Source organism: Schistocerca cancellata, chromosome 12 (genome assembly GCF_023864275.1).
Source record: "Schistocerca cancellata isolate TAMUIC-IGC-003103 chromosome 12, iqSchCanc2.1, whole genome shotgun sequence".
In the NCBI taxonomy this organism is placed as follows: Eukaryota; Metazoa; Arthropoda; class Insecta; order Orthoptera; family Acrididae; genus Schistocerca; species Schistocerca cancellata.
The window spans coordinates 155155343-155170612 of NC_064637.1; the positions used below are offsets into that span (position 1 = coordinate 155155343).

Here is a 15270-nt window from a genome sequence, read left to right on the forward strand (position 1 = left end):
CTAATGTAGGCTCTTCTGGAGTCCACAGAGCTTCTTTCTTTCAATTTCTCATTGAACTTTGAGATTCTGATAAATAACAGTGATGATTTCTTTGTGGCAATGAAAATGCAGAGCATTTCAATTCCAAAATTTGTGCATTTCAGCAATGTTTATTTTAACTGTAAACATTGAAATATTTCAAAAATTACACATCAGTTAAAAAATGTTATAATTCCAATTTATTTGTCCTGGGAATGTAAATGGAATTGGACCCCATTACTACAATAATAATAAAATAATAATTCTACAATTAATTTACATATTTTACTTGACACATTATTTGACATTTTGTCTACTGATACCAATTACTATTCCTTTGAGCACATATCAATGCATTTCATAGACAAGAATGTGTTTTTATCACACTTTTGTTCAAATTCTGTTGACAAAATCAATATATTAAATTAATCTGTTATACTATTAATCACGTTACACTCATCATCTTAGTATATAAAATAATCATTATCATCATAAACTAAAGGCTATGCCTTGTCGACTTAGCCACATCCCTCTCTCCATTGTTATCCTCTTCAATTCTTCATACGATTTTATCCCCATATCTTCTTTGATGTTATTAAAATACGTTGCTCTTGGCCAGCCTCTTGGTTTTTTCCCTAAAACTTTTCCTTCAAATACATTCTTTAGGAACTAGTTGTGTCTCATTATGTGCCCTATCATTTTTGATTTTCTTGTTCCTATATTATTTAGCAGCATTCTGTTCTTATTCACTTCTCTTAAGACCTGTTCATTACTTTTCCTATCTACCCAGCTTGTTTTTGTCATTCATCTTGATATCCACATTTCCCTGTTTCCAGTCTCTTTTTCTCTGCCTTTCCCAGGGTCCACGCTTCACATCCATGTGTTAAGACACTCCAGACAAAAGTTTTGGCAAACTTTTTCCTGCTTTCTATGCTTATATGATTGTCTCTTAGTAGATTCATTTTATTTTGGAAGGCTTGCTTTGCCAAGGCTATTCTTCTCTTTATATCAGTGATACATTTATTGTCATCAGTGATTGTGCTCCCCAAATAACAGAAGTTCTCAACCTGCTCTAGATCATCATTTAATATTAACTTTACCATTTTCTTTCATCTTCCCTACTACCATAGTTTTTGTTTTTTTCTTATTTTTAGATTAAATTCTCTTAGGATTTTGGCAGATTTTAGCAACATAAGCTCCATTTCCTTTACTGAGTCAGCAAGTACTACTATATCATCTGCAAAACGGATACAGTGTATTCTTTCCCCATTAATTTTAATTCCTTTGGTAAATCTTTTCAATTGTTTTTTCAATAAATAAGTTGAACAAATATGGTGATAATGGGCATCCTTGCCTTACTCCCCTCCTTATTTGTATATAAAATAATAACAATATAATTTGTGTTGCTATTCTTCATAATGACTACCGTATAATGCCATTGTCCGATATTATGTCTACCTTGTAAGACTGCTGTGTTTGTTACTTAAAACGTGTAAATACCTGCAGTGCATAGTCTAGTTACACTTGTAGTTACAGTTGGTGCTTGTGTACATAGGACAGCATTCCTTTGAATGACGTATAACCCTTTGGCTAACTGCCTCAATGTCTCTTGTCTCATTCGAAGTTATTAGAGTGTTTGTTCTATTCACAGCCTTGGCATCCCCAAACAACATTACTTTGGGCATATTTAGCTGTCCTCTTGTCTTCTACACATAAGTGCCTACCACTTAAGACTAGATTCTCACTCCTGCTAATCCATCCTTTGTACATAGGCCATCGTCATGCCGACCTCGGTGGAACCCATTACCTTTTTCCAGGCTACATTCATGTACATAACAACATCAACTCTTTCCTATAGTAATGCCGTGTTAAAAGTATTTCCCAAAAGAGAACCATCATGATGTCCTTCAGCAGTTCAAACTAATGGTTATGCTCCTTTGCTACTCTGGTCTTTCAAACAACACTCGTTAAGAAGTGTCTTTTATTGTTTATGCTTAGAGGCCTTACTGCAGCAGTGGAATGTTTACTTATTTCCCCAATTGTAAAAATAACTCTTAATGGCAGCATAATGTTTTCTCTCTAGCCTCATCATGTTACAGAGTCTCCACTCTATGCTACTTTTGATTTATTAGATGACACATTCAGTACCACCTAGCAAACCATTGATGTTAGCATAATTTCTGTCTGCGTATGACCAGTAGTGTAAATAGCTTGAAGTGGTGACTGAAGCATTACTACTAAATATAGAATGATTCAGTACTTTTAAATACACTATTCTATAGATTTAAAATTAAGTGAATTTCCATATTTTTGCACAATGAAGTAGTAATTGTGAATATTATCAAGAAAGGTCTTTTATGCAATGGTGTACATTTATGCTAATTATTGTTGACTCTCAGCTGTCACTCATTTGAATAAATTATATCAGCACATTACACATGTTTCATCATAGTGCTTTACTTTTATAATAGCCAATTGGTCACAGCACCTAGTGTTACTCTCCCTAATCTTTCCAGTTGTACATTTCATGGTGATGAGTGCGGTACCCGACACCAAGTATTGCTACACAGGGCCTTGCAAAATTCCTTGAGAAGACTTGCATGGATTGGGACCATCATCTTACTCAGCCCCACAGGAAAATGTGAAGAACAAGTGGACCTTATGGAAAGGAGAAAATTAATGATATTGTGGATGAGTGAAACAAAATGGAAAGGGAAAGGCATGAAGATATTAAGGAAGCAATACACACAGTATTGGCATGGTAATAACAAAAAGATGAAGAATGGTGTCAGTTTCATCATGAATAAAGATCTAGAAGGAGTCACTGACATTCAGTACATTAGTGAGCGAATAATAGAGATGACTGTACATTTAGAGAAGGAAAAAAATAACTTTTGAGCCAGTATATGCACCACACACTAGATGTTGTCAAAAGGATAAGAACCAGTTCCTTGATGATTTGGAAAAAGTCATTAGTTAAGAGAGAGTGATCATTATAGGAGACCTAAATGCACAGATTGGGACAGGTAGAACATGATATGAGAATGTAATGGGACCCCATGGATATGGTAGAAGAAATATAGAAGGTGAGCATCTCCTTGGCGTCTGTATGAGGAATGGGTTGGTGGTACAAAACAGTTGGTTTGAGAAGAGACAGAGCCATAAGATAACACAATAAAGTTGGGATGGATTACAAAATACTGTAACTGATTACATCATCACAGATGAAGAGAGGAGTGGAATAGTAACTGATGTCAGAGTAATCCCTAGTGAGAGCCTTGACAATGATCACCGTCTATTACTAGCGGACCTCAGAAACTTCAATGTGCCAAAAGTACAGAACAAGAAAGTGAAAGAAATCAAAGTATGGGAACTCCAGAGAACAGAGAAGAGAGCTGAATATCAGAACCGGATAGAAGCCCTGTTACCAAGAGATGGAAGGAAAAATGCAGACTAAGGTACACATTGATAAAGGAAGCCACTGAAGTTTGTGGGAAGACAAGTATGATGACGAGAGAGTAGGAAACACCTTGATGGAATGAAAGAGTGAGAGCAGTGATCAGGGAAAGAAATCTCTTCAGGAAAGAGAGGGATTGGGAGAAAAATAAACTGGAACTTATTAGAGATGAGGCAAAGATCAGAAACCTCAAACAAATGTACCAAATCAAGAAACTGGAAGTTAAAAGAACAGCTGCAGAAGAAAAGACCAAGGCATGGAAGATATTCACTCAGAAATTGGAGGAGAACAGTAGAGGCAATAAGAAATTGTTGAATAGGGTTATCAGATGTCAAAGGAAACCAATTAATATCATAAAAGCAGTTGAATATGAGAATGGAAATCTGGTTAGGGCAGAAAATGACATGAGAGAAGTCCTGAAACACCATTTTGACCACCTATTAAGCAGATCAGTTGAAGAACCAAATACAGAACTGGAAATCTACATTTACAATGAGGAAACTCACATCACCTGAACAGAAACAAAGGCAGCCTTAAAATCTATGCCTAAAGAAAAATCTTCAGGTGCAGATGAAGTGAACACAGACATGATAAAGGCAGCAGGTATCCAAAGCATACAATGGCTGCACCGAGTACTCAATGCCATATGGGCAGATAACAAAATACCTGCAGATTGGAGCAAGGGAATAATGATTCCCCTGTTTACGAAAGGAATCAGGTGGAAACGCACCAACTACAGAGGAATAACTCTATTGTCTCATGGGCTGAAAATACTTGAGAAGATCATAGAAAAGAGACTGAGAACTATAATAGATCCACAGCTGGAGAGAAACAATATGGCTTCAGAAGTAACAGATCAACAATAGATCTAATTTTTAGCACCCACATGTTGATGGAAAAGTAATGGGAGAAAGGTAAGAACCTAGTCATTGTATGCCTGGATATAGAAAAAGCCTATGATAGTGTTATAAGAGATAAGAAATGGGAATGCCTGAGGAAAAGAATGTGCCTGAAAGACTAATAAAAAAATTCAGATGTTGATAAAAGACTATACTACCTGTGTACGAATTGGGGAAGGATGATCATCACAGTTTGAGACAGAGTGTGGAGTTCAGCAAAGAAGTAAACTATCCTCACTGCTATGCACTACTGTTATGGATACTATAACAAAGAACGTCAGGAGAAGTCAAGTGAACTGAATTTTTTTTTCTTTTTTTTTTTTTGTGGTTTTAGGGCGCACAACTTCAATGGTCATTAGCGCCCTGACTACTCTAAGAATGCACCGCGAGGCACAAGTGGACAACAACAACTAAAAGGGAAAACACGATAAAAGACAGACGGACAGGCATAGGATTAAAAAACAGCATCATCAAATGTCCTGAGAGAGGTTTGTCAAATTGATAAAACGAAGAACACGAGCAACTGCTCGTGGGTCATCCGCTAAAATGGCATCGAAAGTACTTGGCAGGTTAAGATCTAGACGCAGTGTGTTAAAATATGAACAGGACATTAAAATGTGTCGAACCGTCAGCAAGTGCCCACATGGGCAGAACGGCGCCGGCACAGCCGTCAGCAGATGGCGATGGCTGAACCGGCAGTGTCCAATTCTTAACCGGGCTAAAACGACCTCCTCCCGCCGAGAAGGGCGTGAGGAGGACGTCCAAGCCACGGGAAGAGGTTTTAAGGCCCGAAGCTTGTTGTCGGTAAGTGCAGCCCAATCGGCATGCCACAGCGATAAAATGCACCGACAAATGACCCTGCTAAAATCGGACGAAGGGACACAACAAGAAACTGTCCGAGGCTGGAGGACTGCAGCCTTGGCCGCGGCATCTGCAGCTTCGTTCCCAGGGATACCGACATGGCCAGGAACCCACATAAAGCTAACCAGAGAACCGACGTCCACCAGCTGCTGAAGAGAGCGTTGGATCCGGTGTACGAAAGGGTGAACCGGGTACGGATCACTGAGGCTCTGGATGGCGCTCAGGGAGTCGGAGCAGATGACATAAGCAGAATGTCGGTGGCGGCAGACGTAAAGAACAGCCTGGTAGAGGGCAAAGAGCTCAGCTGTGAAGACCGAACAATGGCCATGGAGCCGGTATTTGAAACTTTGTGCCCCGACAATAAAGGAACACCCGACCCCGTCATTGGTCTTAGAGCCATCTGTATAAATGAAAGTCATGTTGATGAACTTCGAACGAAGTTCCAAAAAACGGGAGTGGTAGACCGAACCGGGAGTAACCTCTTTTGGGAGCGAGCTGAGGTCAAGGTGAACACGGACCTGAGCCTGGAGCCAAGGTGGCGTGTGGCTCTCGCCCACTCGAAAGGTTGCAGGGAGTGAAAAATTAAGGTGTTGAAGGAGGCGACGAAAGCGAACTCCAGGGGGTAGCAGGGCAGAGACATACAACCCGTATTGATGGTCGAGAGAGTCGTCAAAAAAGGAACGATAAGACGGATGGTCGGGCATTGACAGTAGCCGACAGGCATACCGACAAAGCAGTATATCGCGCCGGTAGGTGAGTGGCAATTTGCCAGCGTCAGCATGAAGACTCTCTACGGGACTAGTATAAAATGCTCCGATCGCAAGTCGTAAACCCCGATGTTGTATGGAGTTGAGGCGGCGTAAGATGGATGGCCGTGCAGAGGAGTATACGAAGCTCCCATAAGCCAGCTTGGAGCGGACAATCGACCGATATAGACGAAGTAGGACAGTTCGATCCGCTCCCCACGACATACTACTGAGAACACGGAGGACATTTAAAGAACGGGTACAACGGGCGGCCAAATAAGACACATGTGGAGACCAGCTAAGTTTCCTGTCAAATGTAAGGCCTAAAAATTTGGTTGTCTCCACGATTGGGAGAGCAACGGGACCGAGTCGTAAGGACGGTGGGAGAAACTCTTTGTAGCGCCAGAAGTTAATACAGACCGTCTTCTCGGCAGAAAAACGGAAGCCATTGGCGACACTCCAGGAGTAAAGACGGTCAAGAGAACGCTGAAGACAGTGCTCCAGGACACGTGTACACTGCGCGCTGCAATAGATGGTAAAATCGTCCACAAAAAGGGAGCCTGATACATCAGCTGGGAGGCAATCCATTATTGGATTGATCGCGATGGCGAAGAGAGCGACGCTCAAAACTGAGCCCTGTGGCACCCCATTCTCCTGGCGAAAGGTGTCGGACAGGACAGAACCCACACGTACCCTGAACTGTCGATCCATTAAAAAGGAACGAATAAAAAGAGGGACGCGACCGCGAAGGCCCCAAGTATGCATGGTGCGGAGAATGCCCGCCCTTCAACAGGTGTCGTAAGCCTTCTCCAAATCAAAGAACACAGCAGCGGTCGGGCGCTTCCGCAAGAAGTTATTCATAATGAAGGTCGACAAGGTAACCAGATGGTCAACAGTAGAGTGGCGCCTACGAAATCCACATTGTACATTGGTAAGTAGGTGTCGAGACTCGAGCAGCCAAACCAATCGAGAGTTAACCATTCGCTCCATCACTTTACAGACACAGCTGGTAAGCGAGATAGGTCGATAACTGGAAGGCAAGTGCTTGTCCTTCCCCGGCTTAGGAATCGGGACAACAATAGACTCGCGCCAGCATGTGGGAACATGTCCCTCAATCCAGATGCGATTGTATGTACGAAGAAGAAAACCTTTACCCGCAGGAGAAGGTTCTTCAGCATCTGAATATGAATAGAATCAGGCCCTGGAGCGGAGGACCGTGATCGGCCAAGTGCGTTTTCGAGTTCCCGCATGGTGAATGGGGCATTATAACTTTCACAATTCGAGGAGCGGAAGTCAGGTGGCCTAGCCTCCTCTGCCTGTTTGCGGGGGAGGAAGGCAGAGTGGTAATGAGCGGAGCTCGAAACCTCTGCGAAAAAGCGGCCGAAGGCATTGGAGACAGCCTCAGGGGCCACAAGGACGTCATTCGCGACCTTCAAGCCAGAAACTGGGGAGTGGACCTTAGTGCCAGATAGCCGGCGCAGGCTACCCCAGACAACAGAAGAAGGAGTAAAACTGTTGAAGGTGCTTGTGAAAGCAGCCCAGCTGGCTTTCTTGCTTTCTTTAATAATACGACGACACTGAGCACGTAATCGTTTATAATTAATACAATTCGCCACTGTAGGGTGGCGTTTAAAGGTGCGTAAAGCACGTCGACGAGCACGTAAAGCGTCTCTACATGCTGCGGTCCACCAGGGGACCGGTACGCGACGTGGAGAAGAAGTAGGGTGAGGGATGGAATATTCAGCAGCAGCGAGAATGACTTCCATGAGGTGTGCGACCTGACGATCACAGCTTGTGAAGGTTTGATCCTGAAAGGTCGCCCTGGAAGAGAAGAGCCCCCAGTCTGCCTTGGAGATGGTCCAACTAGAGGAGCACGGAGAGGGAGTATGCTGCAGGAGATGGATAACACACGGGAAGTGGTCGCTCGAATATGTATCAGCAAGTGCATACCACTCAAACCGGCGTGCAAGTTGGGGAGTACATATAGAGAGGTCTAAATGGGAATAGGTGTGAGATGTGTCCGAAAGAAAAGTAGGGGCGCCAGTATTGAGGCAGACAAGATTGAGCTGATTGAAAAGGTCTGCTAACAAGGAGCCCCTTGGGCAGGATGCTGGAGAGCCCCAAAGGGGATGGTGAGCATTGAAGTCTCCAGTTAACAAAAATGGTGCAAGTAGCTGAGCAATAAGTTGCATCATGTCTGCCCTGGTAACGGCAGATGACGAGGAAGTGTAAACGGTACAAAAGGAAAACGTAAAAGTGGGGAGAGTAATGCGGATGGCAGCTGCCTGCAGGCCGGTGTGCAACGTGATGGGATCGTAGTAAATATCATCCCGGACCAGCAACATAACCCCTCCATGAGCTGGGACACCTACCACAGGGGGTAGGTCAAAACGCACAGAGGTGTAGTGTGCCAAGGCAATTTGATCGCATGGGCGTAGCTTCGTTTCCTGGAGGGCTACGACGAGCGGACGGTGCAAGCGGAGCAGCAACTTCAAGTCCTCTCGGTTGGAGCGAATGCTGCGAATATTCCAGTGAATAAGTGCCATCGTAAGAAAAGGAAGATGAAAAAAGGGGTCACCTCGAAAGCCGCTGAGGGCATGGCTTCGAGCGAGCACCGCCGCCGCTATCAGTAGGCGGACAGTCATCGTCCATTGGGTCCATAGGTTCATCGGCATCTCGGGAGGATGGCCGGGAGGGGGAGCTTCCTCCGCCGGTGAACGGCCAGATGTACGGCTACCAGCGGTGCGGCCAGGCGAAACGGATGACGGCCTGGGGCGGCAACCGCTGGGTGGCGCAGGAGAAGCAATGCGCCGTGGCGGAGAAGGAGAACTGTGCTTCCTATGAGCCATTTTGGAAGGACGTTTGGTGGAAGTACCGGTCGAAGGCTGGGAGGTCGAGGAACGTAGGAAGTCTGCACGGGATGGTTCCTTCTTGAAGGCCCGTGCATCTGACTTCGGGGTCTTCGTCTTAGCAGAAGCTGATGAAGGGGCTGGTGTCTGTGGGGTGATGGGAGGAAGAGGAGACGTCAACCGCGCGATCTTAGCACTGGCTGAACGGACGACCGTGGTGCTGAAGGTCAGATCGCATGTCTGGGTTGCTACCTCCCTGGTAGTCCGAGGAGAGGCGAGGACAGTACTGTATTTCCCCGCTGGGAGCAGCGCGGGCTTCCTACTAGCCAATAGCTTGCGAGCAGCCGAGGTGGACACTTTCTCTTTGACCCGAATTTCTTGGATACAGCGTTCTTCCTTATAGACAGGACAGTCACGGGAGGATGCGGCATGGTCACCCTGACAGTTCACACAACCAGGAGACGGAGGTGGACAGTCACCCTCATGGGCATCCCTGCCACAAGTGACACATTTAGCCGCATTGGAACAAGACTGTCGAGTGTGATTGAAACGCTGACACTGGTAGCAGCGCGTAGGTGTCGGGACATAGGGGCGAACAGAAATAACCTCGTAGCCCGCCTTGATGCACGATGGCAGCTCAACACTATCGAAGGTCAAGAAAAGTGTCCGGGTCAGTACAACGTCATTGTTGACCTTTTTCATGACCCTATGGACAGCCGTCACGCCCTGCTCAGCGAGGAAAGATTGAATCTCCTCGTCAGTCAATCCGTCGAGGGAGCTAGTATAGACTACACCACGAGACGAATTCAAAGTTCGGTGGGCCTCCACCCGGACAGGGAACGTGTACAGGAGTGTGGCCCGAAGCAGTTTTTGTGCCTGAAAGGCACTCTCAGTTTCTAGTAATAAGGTACCGTTACGCAACCTGGTACAAGATTTGACAGATCCGGCTATGGCATCTACGCCCTTCTGGATAACGAAAGGGTTGACAGAGGAAAAATCATTTCCATCCTCAGATCGAGAAACGACGAGGAACTGTGGGGCAGGCGGTAGTACTTTTGTCACTGGTGGCTGGTCACGTTTCCGTTTTTGGGCAGAAGTCGAAAGCGATGGAGTAGAATCCATTTCGGAGGAATCCCCCATGATTGCCAGCGTCTCCGATGGTGCGCTCCTTCCTTGTGGGGACCCTCTCAGAGGGCACTCCCACCTTAGGTGAATGTTTACACCTCAGGTCACACCTCCCGAGAAACAGACGGAGGGACCAATCGGCATGGTCAAAAGGTATCAGCTCAGGCAATCACCCCTCCCCGGGCCTGGCCTTTACCAGGGGGTATGCGCTTGCCTTACATGTCTACCCAGGGCGGGGACTTACGCGTTACCCCGTCACCGGCTACGTGTGCGAACGCGTGGGTCGGCCTTCAGGCACGCACAGGGAGGAAGGAAGAAGAGGAAAAAAAGAGAGAGAGGGAGAAAGAGGACAGACTGTCTCAAACGCCGGGGCGGAGACCAGAGAAGGCAAGGAGAAGAAGGCAATGAGAAAGCAAGGAGAAGAAGACAATGAGAAAGCAAGGAGAAGAAGGCAATGAGAAGGCAAGGAGAAGAAGGCAATGAGAAGGCAAGGAGAAAAAGGCAATGAGAAAGCAAGGAGAAGTCAAGGGAAAGAGTAAGGAAGACAGTGAGGTGGAGAAGAGCAAAGAAAGGAACCAACAAAAGGAAGGAAGAAACGAGAAGTGAAAAACCAGAAAGACCACAATTATAGGTCGTGGAACCGTCCGTCTCCGGACGCAGGTGCTAACTACCCCCGTGAGGGGGATGGACTCCTTTTAGTCGCCTCTTACGACAGGCAGGAATACCTCGGGCCTATTCTAATCCCCGGACCCGCAGGGGGGGGAACTGAATGTATTTGCCTTTGGTGATGACATCATGATATCGGGTGAAACTGAGGAGAAAGTGCAGATCAGACTCTATGAATGGAAATCTCAGTTCCAGAAATGTAACCTCAACATCAGCAAGACCAAGAGAGTAAAGATGGCTGTCAACAGAGATGGGCAACCAGCACGTGTAAAACTATGAGGCCACTGACTAGAGTATGTGTTGACAGTTTTCCTTACCTTGGAAGTGTAATGGCCAGTCATAATTTGGTCAGAAATGAAATCACCAACAGAATGCAAAAAGGAAATGAATTCTACTAACAAGTAAGATCACTTTTATGGGTTGACCTCACTCCAAAACCAGCCTAATTGATGATGTTTAACAACTATTTCATACCAATATTGACCACTGGTATTGAAACATGTACCCTCACAAAAAGAGAATCATCAAGGCTGCAAGCATCAGATATAAAATTTCTTAGATCCACCATCCAGAAGACAAGGATGGACATGTTAAGGAATAAAGACATCCAAATTAGATCGAGTTGGCACATACAGACTTCGATGGTACGGGCATGTGATGAGAATGGAGCCAACTAGAACAACTAAATTAAATTTGAAAAGACAGGTGGATGGGAAAAGTCCACAAGGAAGACCTCATTCTCAATGGATGGACTTGATTAAAGCTGATTTAGTGACCAGAGGATGGACTGTGGATGATGTTCTCTGTGAACAGGTGTATTTGCACAGGATGAAGTGGAAGAGGCTCATTACCAGTACCCAGGAAACTGGAACTGTTAAATCATTATGATATCTAAGTATTGCAACCATGCATGTGTCACTCTGCACCCAACATCAGCAAAGATGATGTAAGTCCAAACGAATCCCCAAAGTCTGTGCTCTGCACACCATTCCCAGTTGAATTGACGTACTTTTAAGAGCCAATGCAAACCACCTCATGCAATGACAAAACTAGATGTTCATTTATTTTAAGTAAAAAATTATATTCCTTGATAAATTTTAAACCTAACTAAATGACAATTACAGTTATACACATACAAAAACAATTTAATTACATTAGCTTCTCATCATCCCTACTGAGCCTGCTGATTGATTGCCCTTTCCCAACCTCCACATACCTTGATGACGCCAAGTGCTTGTAGTACATCCTGGTGTGAAATTTTAAGTGCCTCCTTATACTTTCAATTCCTTTGAGCACTATTAAGGTCACCATAACACAAGATATAAATAACCCATGAATATTTTAATATTAAACATGTATTACTTCATAATTTTATGCATAATTGTGTATCTATTATGTACAGTAATTATGAGTGAAACAGCTCCTCTGTGATGGAGTCTGGGGTAATTCTCACATACAAATGAATAGTTTTTTTGTTTGCTACCAAGCATCCCGTACAATTTTATTCTTGCTTTTCTACCTTCTTCTTCTAATGGCAACCATATTGTCATATAACTTAACTCCACCCTATACTTCATCATAAAATCAGTGCCCCACACAACATTTTTTCTTAAGATGTTAGCGCAAGAGAAGTGTATGATGAATTCCTTTTAAAAGATTGTGAAATTGAAAAGATGTCTGTGGAATGTCTATGATGTGAATATCTGGCATCAGGCTTAGGAACAAGGAGGGAGAACACGTCCTAATTTGACAGAAATGGAGGGTTCTATTAATTCCAAAGGAATACTTTGTTGTAGCTACAGATATTTAAAGCATTAACATAGATTTAAGGCCAAAAAATGTTGGTGAAGGTGATGTGATGTTTACCTTATCGGCTGAGATAGTGGAACTGTTAGGTCGGCAGAATCAGATGAATTGTTTTTGGAGGAGGATGAAAAGGGTGTTATAAATAATTATATTTTATGTGTAGCTGGTAAAATTACTGAGAGTAATACAACAGAAGAAAAGATGAGTACATTAAATTCTGTCAAGAGCATTGAGTCAGACTTTGAATGACGAAGTCAAAATATACTGTAGTACAAAAGATTTAGACAAGTATACTAAAGAATAATGGTGTTTATGTAGTCAAAATTACAGACATCAGAAGGTTATGTGAGATTTTGAAAAGGCCAAGATAGGGAAGGAAATTGATAACAGAACCAAGGATGGAGGAATTACTTCATGAATTAATGGAAAGAGATAACACGGCTCAAGACTCTTTGATAGAGGAGATGAATACAGAGTAGGTGCACAAAAATAGAAAAGAACCAATGAAGAGAAAAACGTATGGAGGATGAAGAAATGGAAAATGTACAGACAACCTTAGGAAAAGATGTTTGTAACAAGAAAATACATGCATTTATCGGTTCTGAGAGCAAGGTATTGTCAATGTTCAAAAATTTGTTAAATAGGCATAAGACCAATAAATTAGTAATTTTTGGTGTCACTGGTGTAATAAATAGTACTGCAACAGGTGGGTTGTGCAAAAGCATAACAGAAGAAATGTTAGTGGAATTGCAAAGCCATTGACTTCAGTTCACAATGAGTTGCTTTATTGTGAGGAGATTAATAAAAGATGTTGTGTTGATCACTAGTTTTATGATGAAGTATAGGATGGTGTTAAGTTATAAGGAAAAGTGGTTAAAACATGAAGAGGAAGGTAGAGAGGAAGAATAAAATTCTACAGCATGGTTGGTGCCAAACAGGAAACCACACATTTTCATGTTACAACTGTCCCAGGCTCAAGAACAGATGAGTTGTTTCACTCATCATAATGGTGGATAATGTATATACAATTATGCATGAAGTTATTAAGTACTACATGCTTAATAAAAAAACATAAATGGGATATGTATGTTTTGTGTTATGGTGATCTTAATAGTGCGAAATGGACTGCAAAGAATAAGGAGGCACTTATAAATTTGCACCAGGAGATATTACAAGTACTCGGCATAATCTGAAGTGTGTGGAGTATCGCAAACAGCAAGAGGTTAATCAGTTAAAGTAGGCATAATGAGGAGCTAATGTAATTCAACTGCTTCTGTTTATGTATAATGGTAATTGTCATTTTTTTAGTTTTAAAATTTCTCAAGGGTTATAAATGGTTACTCAAAATAAATGTACATCCAATTCTGTCAACGCATTAGTTGGTTGCAGTGTCTCTTATATGTGTGTCAATTCCACTAGAGATGGTGTGCAGAACAAGAAGTTTTGGGATTCCTTCAGACTTAGTATCCAGGGGGCTGCTTTGTGATCCAATTTTGACACATTCTACATCATGTTTGCTGATGGTGGGTGCAGAGTGACACATGCACGGCTGCAGTAGTTAGGTACATAGCATCAGGTACCACACTCATCACCATGATATGTGCAGTTGGAAATAGTGGGGAGAGCAATACCATGTGCTGTGACCATTTGGCTATTATAAAAGTGAAGTGCTGCAACAAAATATGTAATATTGCAAAACACCATGGGCTGGTATAAATTATGCAAGTAAGTGAAAGCAGAGAGTCAACACCAATTTGCATAAAGGAATACCATTGCATAAAAAACCTTTCATGATAATATTAAAAATCGCTACCTCTTTATGCAAAGGTATGCAACTTTAAATCTATAGCATAGTGTATTTACAAGTACTCGATCATTCTATTGTCAGTAGTAATCCTTCAGTCACCACTTCAAGCTATTTACACTACTGGTCAAACACAGAAAGAAATTATGCTAACATCAATAGTAGGCTAGGTGGTACTAAGCGTCTCATATAATAAATCAACTGTAGTGTTAAGTAGAGATTTTGTAATGTGATGAGGCTAGAGAATACACATAACATTGCCATTAAGAGTTGCTTGTTAGGACTGGATAAATCAGGAAGTTTTCCGCTGTTGCAGTAAGGCCCTGAACTGTAAACAATAAAAGACACTCCTTAACGAGTGTTGTATGAAAAACCAGAGCAGCAAATGAGCATAACCAATAGTTTGAACTGCTGAAGGATGCCAGAGATGGTTCCCTTTCAGGAAATGAATTCAACTTGGATTTAGTATAAAAAAATGTTGATTGTGCTGTGTATGTGGACAAAGAATGGGGAAACGGTAATGGATTAAACTGAGCTCGACATGAAAAGGGCCTGTGGATAAAGGATGGATTAGCAGGAGTGAGAATCTGGCCTTAGGTGGTGGGCAAAGTGAAGAGGCCAGCTAACAGCTACAAATATCGAAAGCTGTGTTGTTTGCAAAGACTAAGTTTCTGAACAGAACAACTACTCTAATAACTTAGAATGAGAAAAGAAATATTAATGCAATAAGATAACAATTATATGTCAGTCCAACAAATTCAACCCTATGTACACTAGCAACAACAGTAACTACAAGCATAACTAGATTCTATACTGCAGGCATTTACTCATTATAAATAAGAAATAAGGCAGTCCTACAATGTAGACATAATATCAGATAATGGCACTGCACAGCTATCATCACCAGTAACAACACAAATTTCATTATTATTATTTAATATGCTACACTGATAATTGTTTACATTAAATGTATGATACCAGAAAATTACTACATACATAGACTAATACAGGAAGCCATTCATAGTTAATAGTATATCAA

At 42.7% G+C, this 15270-nt stretch overlaps 1 protein-coding gene across 1 annotated transcript; it reads left to right on the forward strand.

Annotated features, from left to right (window-relative positions):
* The first annotated feature begins 10750 nt into the window (after positions 1-10750).
* Positions 10751-11509, forward strand: LOC126109545 (uncharacterized). The gene is made up of 2 exons (XM_049914561.1): positions 10751-10888; positions 11225-11509. The coding sequence occupies exons 1-2, from the start codon at positions 10751-10753 to the stop codon at positions 11507-11509; spliced, it is 423 nt and encodes a 140-aa protein (XP_049770518.1).
* The last annotated feature ends 3761 nt before the right edge of the window (positions 11510-15270 follow it).

What these genes read in the sequence shown, in the direction of transcription:
- LOC126109545 (XM_049914561.1), top strand. Translation starts at nt 10,751, where the DNA reads ATGATATCGGGTGAAACTGAGGAGAAAGTGCAGATCAGACTCTATGAA. An exon ending in GAGATGGGCAACCAGCACGT is followed by an intron (nt 10,889 to 11,224) that starts GTAAAACTATGA and finishes TAAGGAATAAAG; the next exon opens with ACATCCAAATTAGATCGAGT.